At 43.1% G+C, this 26,136-nt stretch overlaps 1 protein-coding gene across 1 annotated transcript in view; it reads left to right on the top strand.

Moving 5' to 3' along the window:
- Nucleotides 1-20,325, top strand: part of ASB4 (ankyrin repeat and SOCS box containing 4) — a 46,187-nt gene extending 25,862 nt beyond the window's left edge. Inside the window, exons 4-5 of the mRNA XM_073632654.1 lie at nucleotides 5,219-5,332; nucleotides 19,205-20,325. Coding sequence (XP_073488755.1) covers nucleotides 5,219-5,332; nucleotides 19,205-19,393 — 303 coding nt within the window. The 3' untranslated portion in view covers nucleotides 19,394-20,325. The remainder of the gene's footprint in view (nucleotides 1-5,218; nucleotides 5,333-19,204) is intronic.
- Nucleotides 20,326-26,136: the final 5,811 nt, after the last annotated feature.

The following is a 26,136-nucleotide window of genomic DNA, read 5'->3' as shown; positions in this document are numbered from 1 at the left end:
TGGGGGGGGTCAGAAGGTCACAATACTGGGGATCAGAAGGGCTGGGAGGTCAGGAGGGCATGGTACTGGGGTCAAGAGGGCTGGAGGGTTTGGAGGGCACATCACAGTGGGGTTTTGGAGGGCATAGTACTGGGGGGTCAGGAGGGCATGGTTCTGGGAGGTCAGGAGGGGGCAATACTGGGGGGGGGGCAGGAGGGAACGGTACTTGGGCGGTTAGGAGAGCACGGTACTGAGGAGGCAGGAGGGCATGGTAATAGGGAGGTTAGTTGGGCACAGTACCGGGGAGGGCACGGTAATGGGGGTTCAGGAGAGCATGGTACAGGGAGGTCTGGAGGGAACACTACAAGGAGGTCAGGAGAGCACAGTACTGGGGGTCAAGAGGGAAAATGACAGTGGGATCAGGAGGGCATGGAAGCGGTTTCCTGATACAGAATGGCGCAAGGAAGCTGCTGTGGCAGATCTACTTCTTGTGTATTGATCCCTGCCACCCCTCCTCTCTGGTCTATCCCACATGAGGTCACCCACAAGTGCCTTAGATGGACTGGAGAGAAGGACCTGTGGGGATCAGCTCACTACACTACACAGGGGGGACAAAAGCCCACAACTGCCTGAGCACTGTCAAAGCCGACAGTGACAAAAAATGTGTAGGATATCCCACGCTACCTTGTAGGTATTGATATGTGGCTTGTCTTGTGATGGGTGGCTGCATACAATTCTAATTGTGTTCCCACAATGTGAATCAAATAATCAGAGTGTATGTTGTTGCTCCTACAAATTGCCGACAGTGAATCATAAGCGGCAGACGCATTCCCCGCCCTGCGGCCTCACTTATCCAAGGGAAATGCTGAGGGGCACGGATTGCCTCCACTGTCTAGAATTGGCTTTGACAGCTTTCCTGGCTGGAGAGCTCATTGCTTCCCTATGCTGTTCTGCAGCTTGTGGGAGAAGCACTTGAGGGTAGAAAAGGAAGGAACACAAGCACGATCTATGGTCAACTGGTAGATCGCGATTGACAGGTTGCCGATCCCCATATTAATCAATTGAATCGAAAACCATTTTAAACTAGAACAAAAACTCTTTATGCTATTTTAGATAGGATTGCTTTAGAAGTTCTATCAGGTTTTTATTGCTGTCTTCCTAACCGGAAGATTACATCACACCTCTTCTTAAGACAAGAAGTGTCTTTTTCCAGAGCAGCCTGTATTTCTCCTGAGGTTACCTGTGGGTTTTTCTTGTATTCTGAACAATTCTTCTGGCAGTTGTTGCTGCAATCTTTCTTGGTCTACCTGACTTTGGCTTGCTATCAAGGGATCCCTGACTTTTCCACTTCTCAATAAGTGATTGAGCAGTACTGACTGGTACATTCAAGGCTTTGGATATCTTTTTATATCCTTTTCCACCTTTATAAAGTTACATTGCCTTGTTATGCAGGTTTTTTGACAGTTCTTTTCTGCTCCCCATGGCTCAGTATCTAGCCTGCTCAGCGCAGAAGCAAATGCATACGTGAGCAGCACCAGCATATTAAAACGGTGTTCAAACCACACATGCCACGATCAATACAGCGAGAGCAACAATTCTAGCCTAGACCTCCTCTGTAACTCAAAACATTTAACCTGTAGAATTTTTTAAGCATCTCCTATGGAGATTTTTAAGGGTAAAAGTTTGTCACCATTCCACGAGTGGGTGCAATTTTGAAGCATGACATGTTGGGTATCAATTTACTCATCATAACATTATCTTTCACAATATATATTGTCTTATTTTTTAATTCACAAAAGTGTATTTTTTCCAAAAAAAGTGCGCTTGTAGGACCACTGCGCAAATACGGTGTGACAGAAAGTATTGTAACAACCGTTATTTTATTCTCTATATAAAAATATATAATGTTTGGGGGTTCTAAGTAATTTTCTAGCAAAAAAAAACCTGTATTTAACTTGTAAACTCCAGAAAGAGGCTCGGCCAAGCATGGAGACATGCTTGGCCAGTCCATCACCTTTACCCTAAGCTTCTTTAGCAAGACAGTGGTCATCTTGGAGGTGTGTTTGGGGTCGTTATGTTGGAATACTGCCCTGCGGCCCAGTCTCTGAAGGGAGGGGATCATGCTCTGCTTCAGTATGTCACAGTACATGTTGGAATTCATGGTTCCCTCAATGAACTGTAGCTCCCCAGTGCCGGCAGCACTCATGCAGCCCCAGACCATGACACTCCCCCCACCATGCCTGACTGTAGGCAAGACACACTTGTCTTTGTACTCCTCACCTGGTTGCCGCCACACATGCTTGACACCATCTGAACCAAATAGGTTTATCTTGGTCTCATCAGACCACAGGACATGGTTCCAGTAATCCATGTCCTTAGTCTTTCTCGTGCATCATCTTTAGAAGAAGCTTCCTTCTGGCATGAAAGCCATGCAGACCAATTTGATGCAGTGTGCGGCATATGGTCTGAGCACTGACAGGCTAACCCCCCACCTCTTCAACCTCTGCAGCAATGCTGGCAGCACTCATTTCCCAAAAGACAACCTCTGGATAGGATGCTGAGCACGTGCACTCAACTTCTTTGGTCGACCATTGCGAGGCCTGTTCTGAGTGGAACCTGTCCTGTTAAACCGCTGTATGGTCTTATCCACTGTGCTGCAGCTCAGTTTCAGGGTCTTGGCAATCTTCTTATAGCCTAGGCCATGTTTATGTAGATAGGTTTTTCAGATCCTTAGAGAGTTCTTTGCCATGAGGTGGCATGTTGAACTTCCAGTGACCAGTATGAGAGAGTGAGAGCGATAACACCAAATTTAACATACCTGCTCCTCAATCACACCTGAGACCTTGTAACACTAACGAGTCACGTAACACCGTTGAGGGAAAATGGCTAATTGGGTCCAATTTGGACATTTTCACTTAGGGGTGTACTCACTTTGGTTGCCAGCGGTTTAGACATTAATGGCTGTGCGTTGAGTTATTTTGAGGGGACAGCAAATTTACACTGGTATACAAGCTGTACACTCACTACTTTACATTGTAGCAAAGTGTCATTTCTTCAGTGTTGTCACATGAAAAGATAGAATAAAATATTTACAAAAATGTGAGGGGTGTACTCACTTTTGCGAGATACTGTATATACATAAGTTAAAAAAAAAAAAGTCAAATAAATCTGGGATTTTTGTTGACGTTTCAGTCTTCATACTGGAAATAGCATTTGAAGACATCAAGTCATTCCTCTCTGGGTGCCAAAGCATTTGTAACCACTTGGAGATTGAAGTGGAAAAGTAGATCATGTTAATCGGAAGGAACTTTGGCTAATTCCCTCCTCGAGAGGCTGTGCTTATAATCTGTGAAATAATAAACATTCTTGTTTAAAGACCAGGGTAGGTGACTTGGATGAACAGGTTGGACAGAACACCAACACTAAATACAATCATTAAAACTATATTTTTAATTAAATTAAATAAAAAAAAAAAAAAGTATCCTCTAACCATATATCCTTAATTACTACCAACCAACATTATATTTGGTAATCAATGCAAATGCTTAGAGGATGAAACTGTAAATGGCCTATACACATCACAACATGTTTTAATAACTTTTTTATACTTATTTGCTAAAATATATAGTTTTAATGATTATATATATGTTGTTGTGTACCTCAAAAGTCCATCTTGTTGCATATCTTCCAATTCCATTCAAAACTAAATCAAATAAAAAAATAAAATAAATGGCTGGAGCTTTGCTCTAAAAGAGAAGTTGGGAATGCAAAAAACAAACATACATACTCACCTAGATGGGTGCAGCATTGGTATAATGCTGCATCTATCCCCCGCCGCCTCTAAGACCAAGAACTGAACAATCAAAGACTACTGATCGCTCAGTTCTCAGTTTTCAGTGAGCAGAGAGTGGTGACTGTCAGTCATCAGCTCTCTGCTCTGCCCCTCCAGCACTCATGGAGTGCCGGGCTGTGGAGGGGGTGGCTTTAACTTCTTGACGACCACCCGCCGCACCCTACGCAAAATCGATGTACCGGTATGGCGGTTCGTGCACTAGCTTTTGTGGGCGCGCGCACGCCAATTGCCCAGCGGGGGGGGGGGGGGCAATCAGCGAGTCTGCCGGCCGCCCGCGATCGTTCCCCGCAGAGACAGAACGGGGATCTGCCGAAGTAAACAAGGCAGATCTCCGTTCTGACAGGGGATTACACTGAGAGCTTGTCTTTCTGCTATGCAGGAAGACGGATCTCTGTGTTATCCCAGGCAGCCCATCCCCCATACAGTTAGTAAACACACCCAGGAAACACAGTTAATGTCACCCCTGATGTTAACCCCTTCCCTGCCAGTGTCATTAGTACAATAACAGTGCATATTTTTAGCATTGATCACTGTAATAACCAGTCACTGGTTCCCAAAAAAATGTAAACGATGTCAGTTAGGTGTCCGATCTGTCCGCCGCAATGTTACAGTCCCGCAAAAAATCGCAGATCGCCGCCATTACTAGTAAAAATTAAAAAAAAAAAGCCATAAATCTTTCTCCTATTTTGTAGACGCTATAACTTTTGCGCAAACCAATCAATATACGCTTATTGGGGGTTTTTTTTACCAAAAATATGTAGCAGAATACATATTGGCCTAAATTGATGAAGAAATTTGATTTTTAAAACATTTTTATTGGGTATGTTTTATAGCAGAAAATAAAAAATATTGTTTTTTTTTCTTCAAAATTGACGGCCTTTTTTTGTTTATAGCGCAAAAAAACCCCAAAAAACGCAGAGGTGATCAAATACCACCAAAAGAAAGCTCTATTTGTGGGGAAAAAAAAAGAATATCAATTTTGTTTGGGTACAGCATCGCACGACCGCGCAATTGTCTGGTAAAATAACGCGCAGTGCCGTATCGCAAAAAATGGCCTGGTCATTAAGGGGGTAAATCCTTCCAGGGCTGAAGTGGCTAAAGGCACTAAAGCTGTGTAAGGGGCCCCAAAATTTCTGATGACTGCCCTGCTTGTGACCTACAGGAGAAATAGGGCCAAAGGAACGGATTCTCTTGTTGCCATGCAGATAAAAATAATAGATGACGTGTCAAAATTTGATCTGATTTCCTGTAGCAATTTTATTGCATTTTTACTGATACCCAGTTGGCTGTTTTTTTTGTGTTTTTTTGTTTTTTTTAAATAATTTGATTTAATTCATCAAAAGTCTAAAATATATATATTGTATAAATCCAATGGTTGATATCCAGGTCTTGGAAGAGTGTCATTCGTACCCAAGTGCCGTAGAAGTGATGGTCAATGCCTATGAACACATCACAGCCTCATACAAATGGATAAAAGCAATTCCTGAAGATGTCCTAGAGGTAAGAAAGGAAGCATATTGAAAAAAAAAAATAATTAAAAAAAAAAAAAAAATATATATATATATATATATATATATATATATATATATATATTGTATATAAATAACTCTATAACAATATAAATGATTATGTACTGTAGATGCTGTATTTTTTGTTATATTAGTACAGTGTTGATTATTATTACCAATATTGTTAGAGATCTCTTTAGTTACACAAAATACCCTATTAGGTTCAATATACATGTAAATCTGAATAATAATCCTTAATACCATATGATATAAAAATCAAATAGCATTTCCTGTTTACGTTCTGATACAATGGCAGCTTTTTGCCCCTATTTAGCATTCATCACTTCCAAAAGGATTTGCTTTTCTGTGCAGCCACTTTTAGGATTCATACACCTTCTCCACAAAGCACAGGTGGGTGACACCAAGTTTCCTGTTACGGTATACGGTGGTGTCACCTCTCCACCCACAGCTTGCTGATTGGATAATAAAAGAAGCAGCAACACACTGATAACTCATCAACTTTGCTCTCTCCTTCTGTCAGCGTGTTTCCTTTAAGTACATGTGTATGCGGCAGATCCCGACTGGCTCCTAGTGCAGCCCCTCCCACTCCTATTGTGAATGCTGCCATACGGGGAATGACAGGAAATGATTATATAAGGGCAGATTTAGGTACTCATACTAGCTGTATTTAAAATTGCTATTATTAGTTTAAATGAAATACAGACCTGCATGTTTTTTTTTTTGTTTTTTGTTTTTTTACTGTATATCTGTGATCCAAAAATCTGTGCTGTCACCTCAATAAACACACCAAATGATGCTATAATTAGTGTACAAGCACCCTAGTGATCTTATATATAAATAAAATGCAAATAGTACTCATATATATATTTAAAATATCAGGTTTCTGTGATGTAAAAAAGTGGGACAAAGATTAATCATTTCAGAACTTTTTCCACCTTTAATGTGACCTTTAAACTGTACAACTCAATTAAACAACACACTGAAATCTTTTAGGTTGAGGGAAGTAAAAATAGTATGGCACATCCTAACTTGGTAATATTTGCCCACTCTTCTTTGCAAAAATACTCCAAATCTGTCAGATTGTGACTCCAAATCTGTCACCTCCTGTGCACAGCCCTCTTCAGATCACCCCACAGATTTTCAATCAGATTCAGGTCTGGGCTCTGGCTGGACCATTCCAAAACTTTAATCTTCTTCTGGTGAAGCCATTCCTTTGTTGATTTGGATGTATGCTTTGGGTTGTTGTCATGCTGAAAGATGAAGTTCCTCTTCATGTTCAGCTTTCTAGCAGAAGCCTGAAGGTTTTGTGCCAATATTGACTGGTATTTGGAACTGTTCATAATTCCCTCTACCTTCCCTCGCCTGTTCCAGCTGAAGAAAAACAGCCCCAAAGCATGATGCTGCCACCACCATGCTTCACAGTGGGTATGGTGTACTTTTGGTGATGTGCAGTGTTGTTTTTGCGCCAAACATATCTTTTGGAATTATGGCCAAAAAGTTCATCCTTGGTTTCATCAGACCATAAGACATTTTCCCACATGCTTTTGGGAGACTTCAGATGTGTTTTTGAAAAATGTAGCTTGCTTGAATGTTTTTCTTGGTAAGGAAAGGCTTCCATCTTGCCACTCTACCCCATAGTCCAGACATATGAAGAATACAGAAGATTGTTGTCACATGTACCACACATCCAATACTTACCAGATATTCCTGCAGCTCCTTTAATGTTGCTGTAGGTCTCTTGGCAGCCTCCCTGACCAGTTTTCTTCTCATCTTTTCATCAATTTTGGAGGGACGTCCAGTTCTTGGTAATGTCACTGTTGTGCCGTATTTTCTTCACTTGATGATGGCTGTCTTCACTGTGTTCCATGGTATATCTAATGCCTTGTAAAGTCTTTTGTACCCTTCTCCTGACTGATACCTTTTAACAATGAGATCCCTTTGATGCTTTGGAAGCTCTCTGCGGACCATGGCTTTTGCTGTAGGATGCGACTAAGAAAATGTCAGGAAAGACCTACTAGAACAGCTGAATTTTATTTGGGGTTAATCAGAGGCACTTTAAATGATGACAGGTGTGTACTGACTCCTATTTAACATGAGTTTGAATGTGATTGCTTAATTCTAAACACAGCTACATCCCCAGTTATAGGAGGGTGTGCACACTTATGATACCACATTATTTTAGTTTTTTATTTTTACTTTCCCCCCTAAAAAGAAATCAGTTTGTTTTTCAATTGAGTTGTACATTTTATAGGTCACATTAAAGGTGGGAAAAGTTCTGAAATGATTTATCTTTGTCTCATTTTTTTACATCACAGAAACCTGACATTTTAACGGGTGTGTAGATTTTTTATATGTACTGTATTTATGCGTTTGAGATTATTATTGCCCTATATGTGCTTTATTGATATATCAGACCACTAGAATGTTTTTATTTTTTTATATCGGGGTGAAGTTCAGGGTCAATGATAAAAGGTAAAGATTTTTTTTTTTTTTAAATGACACAGTTGCGGAGTATTGTGACATGTCAGGAATGTATTCATCAAACTTGTAGAGACATGTGAAGAAGCACCGAGCCTTCAACCATCTCAGAGGAAATCCCAGGGTCATAGAATCTGATGTTTAGATACTTATAATTTATTCTAACTCTATACCTGGCGATAAACATATAACATAACACCGTGCATGTTACCAGTCTTTATTGAGGGAAGACCATTACTGCTGATCTGCACCCCCCAGTAACAGTGTACTATGTTGTTTGTAGAATGTTGGCTCTGGGCTGTCTGTATGCAGTATCCCCTTTCCCCATATCATACATCCAATTATATAGTCTGCTATATATAGCCAAGGTGACCAGTGACTCTCCCGTAGCTAGAATGCACAGTCACTATTAATATAATTATTACTTCCAGGAAAACATAAAAGTAACTCTCCTCATCTCAGATATGTAATAAAATATTTAACCTGATCTCCAGCCTTCCCTTCAGTCTTGCCCAGTTGTACCGGCTCCTCTCCTGGACTGAAATAGCTTACCCTGATTTCACTGCACACTTTGAGCATTTCACAATGTGCATTAGAAGCTGCAGACACTCAGACAAAGCCCACCTTATTTCCTGGCTGGAGGACATCCAGCATTATCTAGGTCAGGCATCAATAAATGGCAGACCAATGTTTTGGATCCGGACCGAGTCAATGACCGCCAGGAGCTTTTCTGCCCAGCAACCATCCCCACCGCTGCTGTAATTTCCACAGAGCTGAGAGCGGAAGGCAGGACAGCTCTGGGTGGTTGATGGGGCTGCAGTTAACAAGCAGGTGATTGGTTGCTAGGATGAAAGGTGGCCCTAACAACCAATCACCAGCTTGTAGCTCCCGCCCTCAGTCCAGACCTGCTGTGCTTTCTGCCTTCCGCCCTGTCTGTGTAAGGTAGGAGAGGAAGGGGCAGGTGATGTGAAGGGGGCTGAGGACAATAATGGGGGAGGGGTTGAGAACAGTAATAGGGGGGCTGAGGACAGTAATGGGGGGGTTCAGGACAATAATGGGGGGGACCAAGGACATTAATGGGGTCGCAGGGGACAGTAATGGGGGAGCAGGGGGGGTGGCTAAGGACAGTAATGTGAGTGGGGGGGCTAAGGACAATTATGGGGGTGAGGACAGAGGGGGGGGCCTCATCAGTGCAGCCTCATCAGTGCCTCCTCATCAGTGCCTGCCAGAACTGCCTCATCAGTGCCCAACAGTGCCACTTATCAGTGCCGCCTCATCAGTGAAGCCTCATCAGCGCATATCAGTGAAGGAGAAAAATTACCTGTTTGCAAAATTTTATAAAAAACTATGGAAAATGTTTTTGTTTTTGTTTTTCAAAAATTTCAGTCTTTATTCGTTTGTTTAGCAAAATTAAAAAAACCCAGTGGTGAATAAATACCACCTAAAGAAAACTCTATTTGTGTGAAAAAAATGATAAAAATGTAATTTGGGTACAGTGTTGCATGACCGCGCAATTGTCGTTCAAAGTGCAACAGCGCTGAAAGATGAACATTGGCCTGGGCAGGAAGGGGGTAAAAGAGGTTAAATCCCACCTCACAAAAAGCATGGTGCGACGATCGCAGCGATACCACATATGCGTATGTTATTTGTTGTTTGTATCCCTAGTAAGGCCCAGAAACAACGGCGCTTTTTAAAAAAATTTTGCTTCTTTTTTGTATCTTACCTAAAACATACTGACACTGATTTTTAAAATGCTTTATTTTTTTTATCCTACCTATACACTGACCTTTTTCTCCAAACCTTGACCTTTGACCCTAACCTAGATCCAACTCTACCTATTTATTTATTTATTTACACACATTTGTTTCTGTTTACTTTTTTTTCTCCTCTAGCAGGGAGAAAAGGATACAATGTAATATATAATGTATCTTGTGTGTATACAATGCATCTTTCTCTCCATTCAGAGCAGGGGCCTCCCAGTTCCAGATCGTTAGTATGAGACCCAGAGCAGCTGTGCAGCACACTCCCAGCAAAAACACATGTACACATACGTGGCCTCACGGAAGAAGAACCACTTCAGAGAGGCTGCATATATGTGTACAGGTGACGGGAGGGGTTAAACTTCAGCACAGGGCTGGTGCAAGGATTTTCGACACCCTAGGCGACCACTCCACCCCCTTTGTCCTGCCCATGTACACCCCACCTTTTTAATGAAGCGCCCATCAAGCAGCCTACCAGCACCCATCAATGCAGCCTACCAGCGCCCATCAATGCAGCCTCACCAGTGCCCATCAATGCAGCCTACCAGCGCCCATCAATGCAGCCTCACCAGTGCCCATCAATGCAGCCTACCAGCGCCCATCAATGCAGCCTCACCAGTGCCCATCAATGCAGCCTACCAGCGCCCATCAATGCAGCCTCACCAGTGCCCATCAATGCAGCCTACCAGCGCCCATCAATGCAGCCTACCAGCGCCCGTCAATGCAGCCTACCAGCGCCCATCAATGCAGCCTCACCAGTGCCCATCAATGCAGCCTACCAGCGCCCATCAATGCAGCCTCACCAGTGCCCATCAATGCAGCCTCACCAGTGCCCATCAATGCAGCCTACCAGTGCCTATCAGTGAATGTTTGCTTGCTTCCATTCATTCTGGAGTCGGGACACAGACACAGTCCTCCTCCGCAGCTGTGCCTCTGACACTAGGTGCGAACAGAGCGGCGGCTGCCTGCTGATGCTGAGACTTAGTTGCTTACTGCAGAGAGAAGAGGGTAAGAACACCAGTGGCCGAGCACCCTAGGCAGCAGGGTGCCCTAGGTGGCTGCCTAGTTTGCCTAGTGGTAGCACCGGCCCTGCTTCAGCATTAAGGTTACTAGTTAAAGCACAACTCTGGCCTCCCTCTCCAAAGCCCCCCTTTTAGGTTCCCCCACCCCAGTGGTATTTTATGCTTTTTTTTAAACAACTTGTCACCATTGCCTCCAACTAGAGGCAGAGTTCCTGACTACGTGACCACCGTGATTGGCAGAGGTGGGGGACTCGAGTCACATGACTTGACTCGAGTCGGACTCGAGTCACCTGTTTGAGGACTTGCGACTTGCTTGACAAAATTAAATAAATGACTCGACTTGACTTTGACTTGCCACTAATGACTTGCGACTTGACTTTGACTTGGGCTATTTGACTTGCAATGACTTGCAATGACTTGGCACCACCAGTGCTGTGTCAAGAAAAAAGCACTAAGCAGTTTTGTTAATGTTGAAAATGAAACAAAACCTTTCCTGAAAACTGACTTTTAACTAATTTTAAGGATGGAAATGGGGTAGATCAGTATTTTGACTTAATTTGTGACTTGACCAAAATAAATGACTTGACTTGACTTGCTTGACTTCTAGCAGGGACTCGACTTGACTTGCTTGCTTTTCGCCACAGTAACTTGGGACTTGCTTATGACTTGAAGGTTAAGACTTGAGACTTGCTTGTGACTTGCACATGTGTGACTTACCCCCATGTCTGGTGATTGGTTCTCACAGCAGTCACATGATTGGGATCCCCTTCCATCATAAGCAGGGATCAGGAGCTGTCAGTGGCAGCTCAGTGAGTGTGCTGGGAGCAAGCATGCTCTCAGCACAGAACAGTGGTGCATCAGGGCTACATATGTGCAGCACATGTGCATTACGTGGGCAGCAAATGGTTAAGAATACTTACCTTTTTCAGATGCCTTCTGATGGTCAAATAACAAATTGGGTTCTTTTCTTCTTCAGAACTTTACCAGTGGTGGGCGGTCCTTGGAGATACAAAAAGCAGCACTGACATGATGAAGTTAGCACCAACCTCCTCACCAAGACACATCAGTACACACAATGGCACTGTCATGATGTCTTCTGGGGTGAATGACATTGGGCTGGGCATCATGTAACTCAAAGGACTGAGGACATCTTGTGGCAAAAATAAGTACTGCAGTGGACAGCTCTAGATTGACTGGTGAAGGTTGTGTTTTGCAGCCTGAGCTGATTTTTTTATTTAATAAACTGCCTGGAGGCCCATTAAAAACATGCCCTGGGATACATTTTACATTTCCATACTCTACTGCATATTTTTTTTGCATGCTAGTCGTATATCGACTGATCAAAATCCCCAAAACTATACCTCTCACATGTGTACAGATAGAGATAGCGGCGCTAATATAAATTGTGTAAAATAATGGGTCAGAGCAGTATAATGCCTATGACCCTCTACTTATGCATACAAATATTAATAATCATAGTGTCATGAAAAATATTAATTTTATCATGAAAATAAATTTCTTTAACACCCAGTGAAAAGTGTCACTATAAATAATAAATTACAAGAAATGAATGATCAAGTTGAACAGTTGTTTTTCAATCTTCTTGTGAAAAATCTTCTACTCTTCCACCACACCACCGTGATAGTGACACCACTCCCTCTGAAGAGCGCACTCACCAGATTGTATAGCCTCCCACTCTCGTGTTTGGCAAAACAGCAATTGAACCACACCTGGGTTGCATGTGATGAACCGTGACTCCAATCAAGCCAGCTCCATATGTGAAAAAATGAATAAAGTACTCCACATAGCGTGATACCATTTTGACAGATTTATTAAAATTACTTCAAACACACTTCAATGGTTACACTCACTTTTAAACTGAAACATAAAAGCCTTTAAAAAGAAATCCACAGCAAGCACAGCAAGCATCAGGATCAGTGATCCAACGGTGCACCGCGGTCACAGCGGACCTGGAGTGTAAACTGGTGTATCTCTCACCCAACCTTCTAAGGCCCTGCCATCCGATCGGTGTAGTCCTCCTCAGACAGCGGCATCTAATGTCAGTGCGATGGAATGCCGTGTAACCATGCCCAAGACATGTTTCGTCGAATAGACTTTTTAAATCCCATTTGAAAAAGTCTATTCGACGAAACATGTCTTGGGCATGGTTACATGGCATTCCATCGCACTGACATTAGATGCCGCTGTCTGAGGAGGACTACACCGATCGGATGGCAGGGCCTTAGAAGGTTGGGTGAGAGATACACCAGTTTACACTTCAGGTCCGCTGTGACCGCGGTGCACCGTTGGATCACTGATCCTGTTGCTTGCTGTGCTTGCTGTGGATTTCTTTTTAAAGGCTTTTATGTTTCAGTTTAAAAGTGAGTGTAACCATTGAAGTGTGTTTGAAGTAATTTTAATAAATCTGTCAAAATGGTATCACGCTATGTGGAGTACTTTATTCATTTTTTCACATATGGAGCTGGCTAGATTGGAGTCACGGTTCATCACATGCAACCCAGGTGTGGTTCAATTGCTGTTTTGCCAAACACGAGAGTGGGAGGCTATACAATCTGGTGAGTGCGCTCTTCAGAGGGAGTGGTGTCACTATCACGGTGGTGTGGTGGAAGAGTAGAAGATTTTTCACAAGAAGATTGAAAAACAACTGTTGAACTTGATCATTCATTTCTTGTAATTTATTATTTATAGTGACACTTTTCACTGGGTGTTAAAGAAATTTCTTTTCATGATAAAATTAATATTTTTCATGACACTATGATTATTAATATTTGTATGCATAAGTAGAGGGTCATAGGCATTATACTGCTCTGACCAATTATTTTACACAATTTATATTAGCGCCGCTATCTCTATCTGTACACATGTGAGAGGTATAGTTTTGGGGATTTTGATCAGTTTATGTATTTATTTAAGTGGCAGCTTTTTTTCACTGTACACTGTGTATGTACACATATTTTGTATTCATTTACACATCTTTGATATAGCTTTGCACTTTTCTTTGGCGCAGTGGAGTAAGAGAGATTCAGGGGCGGTTTATTTGTATATCTCTTGCTACAAACCATAGTCGTATATCGAACCTGAAGAGTTTTCTAAAGTTACGAAAATTCTCGTACGACAGAATAAAAAAATCGGAAGTGATGTCATGTGTTTTAGTGTATTTGTATTGTATTTTCGGACGACAACTGTAATGATTAAAAGAAAATTGTACGATCTGGTATCGTGCGAGAAAAATTTTCGCGTTTGTCGGATCGGATAATATCGGATGAACTGTCGTGATCAGTTCTCGATCTGATGTTGAATTCTGTCGTACGTTGTCTCGCAAGACGTGCAGGATTTAAGCCTCTGGGGTGTGCAGTACCGCATGTGGCCAGAGGTGTGGGGGCGCTGGTGACGCTCGGAGACACTCAGAGACACTCGGAAACACTCTGTTCCTGTGTGTCTCCGAGCGTCTCCGAGTGTCTCTGAGCGTCTCCAAAGCGTCTCCAAGCATTTCTGGCACCCCCCCCACCTCTGGCCACATGTGGTACTGCATACACTAGCAGTGACACTGGAACTAATTATCTGAGTTTCCATTGACTCCTATGGGGAAACTCGCTTTGATATATGAGTGCTTTGGATTACAAGCATTCTTCTGGAACGGATTATGCTCGTAATCCCAGGTACTATTGTACTAAAAAAAGAAACATTGCTGTGCGTCGCTAAAATGTTCAGGTTTGGCTTGAAGAAAAAGTGGCAACCCTGGTGTATGAGATGCGTCCAAAATTGACACCTGTGCGATATTCAAGTGGAGCTAAACCCTCCTATCATTTTCAGCCAAGGAAGCTGCCATCTTGGCCTCTGTTTAACCACTAGCCACCAAATCACGTACCTGTGCGTCATTTGGCTTCAAGTGGTTGTTCTGGAGTGATGCCCGCACCCTGGTACTGTTTTTTTAGAGCTGACGGTCGGCTCTCTAGTAATAACAACTGATGCGGCTAAGCTGTTCGGCTGTTATTATAAGCAGTGGGAGGGGACACCCCCTTCCGCCGCCTATCGCCGTTTGCCCGGTCTCCACCGATAGCTTTGATCAGGTCTCAGATGTAGCAACTGGGAAGTGGATTTTGGCGTTTTGAATTCTTTCAAGTGCAGAGGAGGGGTTTGGGGTCTTATACACCCCAGATCATTCCATAAAGAGTACCTGTCACTGACTATTACTGTCACACGAGATGTTTACATTCCTTGTGACAGCAATAAAAGTGATAAAAAAATTGGTAAATAAAATGTAAAAATGTTTTAACCACTTCAGTCCCGGAAGGATTTACCCCCTTCCTGACCAGTGTGTTTTTTTTGCGATTCGGCACGCTTTAACTGACAAGTGCGCGGTCATGCGACGTGGCTCCCAAACAAAATTGACGTCCTTTTTTCCCCACAAACAGAGCTTTCTTGGTATTTGATCACCTCTGCGATTTTTATTTTTTGCTCTATAAACAAAATAAGAGCGACAATTTTGAAAAAAACGCATTATTTTTTACATTTTGCTATAATAAATATCCCCCAAAAATATATAAAAAAAAAATTTTTTTCCTCAGGTTAGGCCGATATGTATTCTTCTACATATTTTTGGTATAAAAAAAATCGCAATAAGCGTTTATTGATTGGTTTGTGCAAAAGTTATAGCGTTTACAAAATAGGGGATAGATTTATGGCATTTTTATTAATAATTAATAATTTTTTTTTACTAGTATATTGATTTCAATGGGCAGGAGCGGTAAAGGAGCGGTATACACTCCGCTTCTTCACTGATCCGAAGATGCTGCTGGCAGGACTTTTTTTACCATCCTGCCAGCGCATCGCTCCAGTGTGAAAGCCCTCGGGGCTTTCACACTGGAATTAAAGCAGCGGCTGTTTCGGGTCGGTTTGCAGGCGCTATTATTAGCGCAATAACGCCTGCAAACCACCCCAGTGTGAAAGGACCCTAACTGTAGGGGCGATGAGCTGTGTGTGACATGTCACTGATCTCTGCTCCCTGCTCCCAATGACAGAGAGCAGAGATCAGTGACAGTGTCACTAGGCAGAACGGGGAGATGCTGTTTACATCAGCATCTCCCCGTTCGTCCTCTCCGTGAGGCGTTCGCGGGTCTCCCCGCGGCGATCGAGTCTGCGGGACCCGCGACCCGACTTACGGAGCTCGCAGCAGGCACGCATGGCGGCAAATTCAAAGTAACGTACGGGTAGGTTACTTTGCGCAGCTGTGCCATTCTGCCGACGTATATCTACAGGAGGCGGTCGGCAAGTGGTTAAAGCGTCCCATTCCTCCAGGCTCGCGTGCCAAAGCGAGCGCATACATAAGTAGTGCCCGCAAATGTAAACAGTGTTAAAACCACACATGTGAGGTATCACTGCGATTGTTAGAGCGAGAGCAATAATTCTAGCACTAGACCTCCTCTGTAAAGGCCCGTACACACGATACGAAAATGCGAAGTAAAATTTCATCCAACGAACGATCTGCCGATTTTCGGATAGTTAGTATTGTGCTTTTCGACAGCCAATTCCGAATTTTCGTACAAAAAAAGCTGGATGTGCAGACTATAACATTTTTGTCGGATGTCAACACAACGTCCGATTTTCGTTTAATTAGTACGGTTTTTGTCCGAAAAGAAAACGTAAGAGCGAGACTACACATGCTCAGAAACGAAAAAACACATACAAAACTATTCAACACATGACATCACTTCTGACATTGAATTCTGTCGTACGAGAATCTTTGTATGGTGTGTAACCTCTTCACTTTCCACATGAGACTAGCATGCCACAAAAAACGGACTATTGTTCGTCTGAAAATCTGATCGTGTGTACGAGGCTTAACTCTAAAGATGTAACCATTAAAAAATTTTAACGCCTCGCCTATGAAGGTTTTTAAGTACCGTAGATTTATTTTATTTCTTATTTTTGCCATTTGTCGCCATTCCATGAGTGTGCCCAATTTTATAGCATGACATGTTAGTTATCTATTTTCTTGGTGTAACATCATCTTTTACATTATGCCAAAAATTTGGGCTAACTTTACTGGTTTTTTTTTTTTTATTATTTATTGAAGTGAAAGACCGCAAATTTAATTTATTGAAGTGAAAGACCGCAAATACAGTGCAACATAAAATATTGCAATGACCGCTAGGGCTGTGGAAATGAAAGATTAAGGGCTCTTTCACACGGGGCGGATCAGTGATGATCCACCCCGTGAACATCCGCTTGCTCAGCGGGGATCGCTCCGCCGATCCCCGCTGAGCAGGAAAATGACAGGTCCATCGCTGCACACTGTGCAGCGACGGACCTGTCAGAGCGCCGCTCTCCCCTATGGGGGATCGGATGATGACGGACCGTAGAGTCCGTTGTCACCCGATCCGATCACAGATGGAAAAGTAGGGTTTTCCTCCGTTACACTTTTCGGATCGGAGCGGGTCGGATGTCAGCGGACATGTCACCTCTGACATCCGACATTCCATAGGGATACATGTATGTCCGTTTTTCATCCGAAAACGGAAGGATGAAAAACGGACATACGGATCCTCCGTGTGAAAGAGCCCTAATTCCTCGATTGATCGTTAATATTTTTGATCGGTAGGCTGCCTGCCCTGGGGCCGCTTTGGGCCAAGCTGTGGCTGCAGCGCTCCGCTCCCTCCTCCTCCACTATATGTCACAGTCTGCGAGCATCTCTGCGGTCTGCGGGCATCTCCCGCTGTGTGTCTCAGAGCTAAGTGTGAAAACGTGGGCTGCGCTGTGAGGAAAGTCCCGCCCTCCAACTAGATCAGCTTGTGTGATAGATGCAGTGTTCTGTCTATCACACAAGCTTATCTAGGAGGAGGGCGGGACTTTTCTCACAGCACGGCCAAAGTTTTCACACTCAGCTCCGAGACACACATCGGGAGATGCCCGCAGACTGTGTAATCCAGGCACAGGCACTGACTACAGTGAGGCTACAATTATGGGCACGGTGAGACTGCATTATGGGCACGGCGAGACTGCGATTATGGGCATGGTGAGACAGAATTATGGGCACGGTGAGGCTGCGATTATAGGCACGGCGAGGCTGCGATTATTGGCACGGTGAGACTGCATTATGGGGACGATGAGGCTGCAATTATGTGCACGGTGAGGCTGCGATTATGGGCACGGTAAGTCTGAGATTATGGGCACGGTGAGGCTGCGATTATGGGCACGGTAAGTCTGAGATTATGGGCACGGTGAGGCAGTGATTATGGGCATGGTGAGGCTGCGATCATGGGCACGGTAAGTCTGAGATTATGGGCATGGTGAGACTGCACTATGGGAACGGTGAGGCTGCGATTATGGGCACAGTGAGGCTGTGATTATGGGCACGGTAAGGCTGAGATTATGGTTACGGTGAGGCTGAGATTATGGGCACGGTGAGGATAAGTTTATGACGTTTGATGTCCTAGCCATCATCGCTATGTCCGGCTTCGGCCGTTGCCATAACAACAATGCTATCAGCTAAAAGTAGTTGGGTCTGTATGTGCGTTATAATTAATTGAAATTAGTCGATTAATCGATTTTAAAAAAAATCGATTAATCGAACACGAAAATTTTAATCAGTAACTTTCCTAATATATATATGTATATATATATATATATATATATATATATATATATATATATATATATATATATATATATATATATATATATATATATATATATATATGTGTATATATATATATATATATATACATATTCCACTGTATATATATATATATATATATATATATATATATACAGTGGAAGCTTGGATTATGGGCATAATCCATTCCAGGAGAATGCTTGTAATCCAAAGCACTCGCATATCAAAGTGAGTTTCCCCATAGAAGTCAATTGAAACGAAGATAATTTGTTCCGCTTTGACTTCTATTGGATGCAATACCGCATGTGGCCAGAGGTGGGGGGGGGGGCGCCAGAGAGCCTCAGAAATACTCGGGGACAGCTCGGCTGAACTCAGAAAGGCTCGGAAATACTCGGGAACCGAGTATTTCCGAGTGTTTCCGACAATTTCTGAGTTATTCCGAGTATTTCTGAACGGCTGCGAACCCTTCCGAAAGTCACCGGCGCCCCCGCACCTCTGGCCAAATGCACTACTGTACACCCCATTAGCTTGAATTCTGCTCGTGTTGTGAGACAGCTCTCACAAACCGAGTCAGGATTTTGCTTGTTTTTCAAAATGCTCGTTGACCGCGTTATGTTTGGGGGTTCTAAGTAATTTTCGATCAAAAAATACTGATTTTAACTTGTAAACAAGTGGTTAATCTTCAGCCGCCATGATGCTGCACATGTGATCAGTTATGACTCCAGCCATTGGACGGTTTAACAGTTTGGTTGAGAGCACAAGCAAATGTGACAGTTACATTGTGGGCACGTGACGAAAATGTAACTGTTTTCTGAAACTGATAAATCTATGGGTTTAGTTCTGTTTTAACAGTGTTTGCTCATCACCCATGTCAGTGATGATAAGTCTCTGATTGTTGTAGGTGTGTGTTGTCTCTATATTACATCTCTGACTTTTCTATATTGCAGAGACATCGCTCTTTCTATGACGCTCTTTTCGCGGTCTGCAGTAACACTCCGCGCTCTCTCATGCACCTGGCCAGATGTGCGATACGCATGTTTTTACGGAAGAGATGCCACCGGGCCGTCCCGCAACTTTCCCTCCCCGCCACACTCAAGAAATACATCCTCCTCGAGCCGCAGGGACGCTTCTATTAAAGCTGAACTCCGGCCCTCCCTTCCATCCCGCACAGTTGTACCGGCTCCTCTCCTCGACTGAAAACACTGACTCTGATTTCACCGCACACTGTGTGTTTCTTAGAAGCTGCAGCAAGTCAGATGGAACCTGCTTCATTTACAGGCTGGAGGACGTCCAGCATCATTCAGCTCTTTCTTTTCCATCCTGACTGCCCAGACCACCCCTTTTGTTCATTGGATTTCAGTTCTTTTAATCATGATGGCTTATGATCACAGGTGGGTGTATGTGTATGCAAATACAGCCTGCCTGGGAACGCCCACTCCTCCAGACTGACTCCGCCCATCAAGGCTTTTTGATATTTGCATAACTCCACCCAGGGGGTCACTCCATGGCTTGCATCAGAACTGAGGGCTCTTGAGAGAAGTACTGAGGCAAGGTGCTGTGATTTTTTCAAGAAGCCCCTCCCAGGTGTCATGATCTGTCTGCATTCCCTAGAGAAGCATAGAGACCCAGTGGCATCTAAACTATGGCATATAAGGAAAACGGAATGTTTTTATTACATTTTATTAGCATAGTGATGAGGGCAGAGGGAGGAATCGGGGAAGGCAAAATATAAGCAGAATCAACTTCAGCTTTTACTTTGCTCTCAAACCTTGGACCTGCACATAGGCGTGCACAGGGGGCGTGCCGGGTGTGCCCTTTGCACTAACGCCATCCAGTGTACCCCCCTGACTTGCACCCCCACCCTCTGACTTGCACACACAGACACTGCTATAAAAGCGCTTTTCATGATGAGGGCAGATTTAAATGTAGAGGACACAGCAGCTGTAGATCTTAGCTGCCTGAGCCTAGGAAGACCAGCCTGGGGCCATAATTGTGAGTAACAGGCATATTATACATGCCCTCTCTCCCACCCCCCCCCCTCTTTCTTCCACCCCCCCCCCCCTCTCATACCCCCTTCCTCTCTCCATTACCTCCCTCTGTCTCTCATCCCCCTCCCTCTCTCTTTGACCCCCCCCCTCAACTTCTCTAGCTCTTACTCTCTCTTACTTTCTCTCTCCCTCTCACTTACTCCGTCCTCTCACCCCCCCCCCCCTCTCTTATCCTCCTCTCTCTCTCTTTTTCAACCCCCCCCCTCCCCCATCTCCCCTCTCTTTCTCACCCCTCTCTCCCTCTCTCTCTCTTTTCTTTCTCTCTCACCCCTCTCTCATATGTATATACAGTATCTCACAAAAGTGAGTACACCCCTCACATTTTTGTAAATATTTTATTATATCTTTTCATGTGACAACACTGAAGAAATGACACTTTGCTACAATGTAAAGTAGTGAGTGTACAGCTTGTATAACAGTGTAAATTTGCTGTCCTCTCAAAATAACTCAACACACAGCCATTAATGTCTAAACCGCTGGCAACAAAAGTGCGTACACCCCTAAGTGAAAATGTCCAAATTGGGCCCAAAGTGCATGGGCACTCATGCAGGCCTATACCATGACATTCCTCCCACCATGCCTGACTGTAGGCAAGACACACTTGTCTTTGTACTCCTCACCTGGTTGCCGCCACACACACACTTGACACCATCTGAACCAAATAAGTGTTTGCGGGCTTTCTTCTGCATCATCTTTAGAAGAGGCTTCCTTCTGGGATGATAACCATGCAGACCAATTTGATGCAGTGTGCGGTGTATGGTCTGAGCACTGACAGGCTGACCCCCACCATTGCAACCTCCGCAGCAATGCTGGCAGCACTCGTATGTCTATTACCCAAAGACAACCTCTGGATATGATGCTGAGCACGTGCATTCAACTTCTTTGGTCGACCATGGCGAGGGCTGTTCTGAGTGGAAACTGTCCTGTTAAACCGCTGTATGGTCTTGGCCTCTGTGCTGCAGCTCAGTTTCAGGGTCTTGGCAATCATCCTATAACCTAGGCCATCTTTATGTAGAGAAACAATTCTTTTTTTCAGATCCTCAGAGAGTTCTTTGTCATGAGGTGGCATGTTGAACTTCCAGTGACCAGTATGAGAGAGTGAGAGCGATAGCACCAAATTTAACACACCTGCTCCCCATTCACACCTGAGACCTTGTAAAACTAATGAGTCACATGACACCAGGGAGGGAAAATGGCTAATTGGGCCCAATTTGGACATTTTCACTTAGGGGTGTACTCACTTTTGTTGCCAGCGGTTTAGACATTAATGGCTGTGTGTTGAGTTATTTTGAGGGGACAGCAAATTTACACTGTTATACAAGCTGTACACTCACTACTTTACATTGTAGCAAAGTGTCATTTCTTCAGTGTTGTCACATGAAAAGATATAATAAACTATTTACAAAAATGTGAGGGGTGTACTCACTTTTGTGAGATACTGTATGTCACTTTTTTCAAAAATAAAAATTAATCATTTTGATGTTTGTCATTCAGATTCTTGTGAAAACACAAAAAAAAGGTGTGCTGGCAAAATACACAAATAATTGTATTGTTCACGGACTTAACACAAAAAACACAAGACACGCCTGCCGTATCTTGCTTAAATATCTAGCTCTGGGGAACTTCATGTGAACCTCTGGAAAAGGTCAGCTACCTAAGGAATTTCTGATGGAAACCACACAAGTTTATCTCTTCAGTTATTTCAATAGATGTTGAGCTATTCTTCTACAGATTGATGGGTCCCGTTCATTCTGGAAATCCATAATGTCACCAACACCCAGAACTTTTTCAAAGGTGCGTGGTGTAAGCCATGGTGTGACCAACTGGGCTGCAGCTGGAGTACATGTGCAGCTGTGGAACTTTACCAAGATGTTCTGTTCCAGCTGGCTTCCTGCTCCTGTGCTCCTAATACCCCCTTTACATACCTAGCCTCCTTCACAGCCACTCTCTACTTGTGCTCCTGCTTAGTTCCTATGCTCTCCCTGAAATATTGCTCAACACCTGTAAACTACCCGGGCCACCTGCTCAGTTCTTTTGCTCCACCCATCAGAAGCAAAAATTTCAGCCTGTGTATTAATCCTTATTTAAATATATAATGCAAATGTTGACTATTTCCGAAAGCCCTTTCTTTCTCAGTGGTTACTCTAAATTAAATGTTTAATTTACTTGTTAGCTTTGTTGACCAAGGATGAACTTGTGTGCATTCCCAATGGGTTTCAACTTGGTTATTCTTGATTCTCCTACTCCATCTGCAGAACGTTGCCTTAAAGTGGTTGTAAACCCTTACATATACCCAGCGAAGTGATACACAGAGATGAAACATATCTTCCTACATACAGGGCCTGAAAAAGTATTCATACCCCTTGAAATTTTCCACATTTGGTTAAGTTACAACTAAAAACGTAAATTTATTTTAGTAGGATTTTATGTAATAGACCGACACAAAGTGGCACATAATTGTCAAGTGGAAGGAAAATGATAAATGGTTTTCAAAATTTTTTACAAATAAATATCTGAAAAGTGTGGCGTGCATTTGTATTCAGCCCCCCCTTTACCCTGATACCCCTAACTAAAATCTAGTGGAACCAATTGCCTTCAGAAGTCCAATCCATCATCCAAAAATGGAAAGAGTATGGCACAACTGCAAACCTACCAAGACATGACCGTCCTCCTAAACTGACCGGCCGGGCAAGGAGAGCATTAATCAGAGAAGCAGCCAAGAGGCCCATGGTAACTCTGGAGGAGCTGCAGAGATCCACAGCTCAGGTGGGAGAATCTGTCCACAGGGCAACTATTAGTCGTGCTCTCCACAAATCTGACCTTTATGGAAGAGTGGCAAGAAGAAAGACATTGTTGAATGAAAGCCATAAGAAGTCCCGTTTGCAGTTTGCGAGAAGCCATGTGGGGGACACAGCAAACATGTGGAAGAAGGTGCTCTGGTCAGATGAGACCAAAATTTAACTTTTTTGGTCTAAAAGCAAAACACTATGTGTGGTGGAAAACTAACTTTGCACATCACTCTAAACACACCATCCCCACTGTGAAACATGGTGGTGGCAGCATCATGTTGTGGGAATGCTTTTCTTCAACAGGGACAGGGAAGCTGGTCAGAGTTGATGAGAAGATGGATGGAGCCAAATACAGGGCAATCTTAGAAGAAAACCTGTTTGAGTCTGCAAAAGACTTGAGACTGGGGTGGAGGTTCACCTTCCAGCAGGACAATGACCCTAAACATACAGCCAGAGCTACAATGGAATGGTTTAGATCAAAGCATATTCATGTGTTAGAATGGCCCAGTCAAAGTCCAAACCTAAATCCAATTGAGAATCTGTGGCAAGCATTGAAAATCGCTGTTCACAGATGCTCTCCATCCAATCTGACAGAGCTTGAGATATTTTGCAAAGAAGAATGGGCAAAAATGTCCCTCTCTAGATGGGCAAAGCTGGTAGAGACATCCCCAAAAAGACTTGCAGCTGTAATTGCAGTGAAAGGCGATTCTACAAAGTATTGACTCAGGGGGGCTGAATACAACATATTAATTTGTAAAAAAGTCTGAAAACCATTTATCATGTTCCTTCCACTTCCCAATTATGTGCCGCCTTGTGTTGGTCTATCACATAAAATACCAATAAAATACATTTATGTTTTTGGCTGTAACATGACAAAATGTGAAAAATGTCAAGGGGTATGAATACTTTTTTCAGGCGCTGTAAGTTGTGCCTGTTTTTCTGCAGTCTTCCCTTCTATACATCCATTCAAAGTACAGAACTTATAAGCTTGTCTGCACTGTCAGGAAAAAAAGGGGTGTAGAACTGAGGTTACACTCTGCAGAGCTCAGTGAGGAGATCTCTGAGAGCTGATTGGAGGGAATAGACACACACCTCCTCACACAGCACACAGGAACAGAGCTGAGGTTGTCAATCAGCTGGAGCTCCCTCCCCGTCACCTTTTTTTTCTCTTGGCTAAAAAAGATGCATGTAATCGCATGTAGGAATGCGAGTTCCCGCTATGCAGATTAGTGAACGGGGCTGGACAGCTGAGTGTTTCTGTCCACTCCATTCTATGCACTTGTATAAAGATGGCCATACACTAAGCAATATGATTGTATATTGTGTATTTAGTGAGAAGGGTGATCACTGATTGATTGCATTTCATTTAAAAAACGTGCAGCTGGGAATGGGTGGGTGGATGATGCAGGGTGTGTGCTAATGAGGTCAGCTGGTCAACTACTTCCTGTGTCATGACCTATAGGCTTACCAGGAAGTAAGACATTACTAATGGATACGTCTGGAAACATGGATGAGGACAAGTAAAGTAAGTGTATGTAGAATTAATGAAAAGCGTTGATATTTTTGCAAAAAAAGTACAAGAATGCTCTTTTGGTACTTGGGGGAGCTGGAATTTAGAAAAAACAAAAAAAATTGAACAAAGGTGAACTTATCCTTTAAGTCTAGGGGTGGAAGAGGTAAGTAATACATACCTTATTACTTGCTCCCCCACCACTCTCCCCTTCTCTCTGACGTCAAGCCGTCATCACATACAATGCAGGACTGCTGGTCCTGCATTGTATATGGTGACGTCAGAGTGCAACCTCCAGACAGAGCAAGGTATAGGGTAAGTATTACAGCTTTTCCTCTACCTATAGATTTATGCAGCATTTAACCCTTGCATAAAGTTTTCCAATGGGGAACATATGTAACAGTAACATGACTGTTTACAAAAAAAAAAAAAATGTTGGCTCGGCTGTAACTCCACCTTCCCCACTGCAATGCCAGAAGATAAAAACTTTAGAAAACGTTTGTTCAGCTCTTTTTGCAGGTTATCGCACTCTCTTCAGCTGGCATATGGAGCGTGATTAGCTCTTTAGATTACAACACCTGGCCCAAGTGTTTCAGCATCGGGACATCCTTCAGCAAACATTGCTTTGTATAAACTGCCAGAACAGTTATTAACCTTGATTCTCACAGAGCTGCATGATGAAATCCGCACTCCTGTAACCCTGCATGAATAAGCTGCAAAATCTGGTTTTGCTATACTCCAGAGTGTGTCAATGTTTTCATTATATAAAGCAGTATTAAACCCAGAAACAAAAAAAAAGTACATATTGCATTTTACCAGTCCTCAGATGTGATGGCTGCATTCGTTTTCTCTTTTTTAGACTTTTTTCATTTATTTTCATCTGGAGATCTGGCCAGTAACACACTATCTGTCTTTAAGTGTCCCCACTCTGGGTGAAGGAGCAACAGAGACACCTTAAGGCTCCATTCACACTAGCGCGTTTTTTGATGCATTTTGCAGAAATGCATGGGAATTTTTTAACATGGGTTCCTATGGAACATGTTCACATCAATGCCTTTTTGTACCTCTGCATTTTTGGAAAGGGTCAGGGACTTTTTTTCATGCAAAATTCAGCGTTTTGCATGTAATAGAATTCAATGGACCAGCATCAAAAACGCAATGCACCGTTTTTGCAGTGTTTTTACAGCGTTTTTGCACCGTTTTGCAGCGTTTTTGGCTTTTTTTTTTTTTTTTGTATACAGTCTAAAAAAAAACTGTAAAAAAACTGTAAAAAAACAAAAAAAAAAACGCAAAACACAAAATGCGGCAAAAACGTGGCAAAAATGCCGCAAAAACGCTGTAAAAACGCTACAAAAACGCTGCTCAAAAACGTGGCAAGCATGACAAAAAAAAACTCCAAAAACGCTCAAAAGCAACATACATAGGTGTGAATCCAGCCTGAGGCTGAGTTTTTTTTTTTCATGCTTGCCACGTTTTTGAGCAGCGTTTTTGTAGCGTTTTTACAGCGTTTTTGCTGCGTTTTGCAGTTTTTT

This window comes from Aquarana catesbeiana, linkage group LG05 (genome assembly GCF_042186555.1).
Source record: "Aquarana catesbeiana isolate 2022-GZ linkage group LG05, ASM4218655v1, whole genome shotgun sequence".
Taxonomy (NCBI): domain Eukaryota; kingdom Metazoa; phylum Chordata; class Amphibia; order Anura; family Ranidae; genus Aquarana; species Aquarana catesbeiana.
This window is presented reverse-complemented; position numbering and strand designations above follow the sequence as displayed.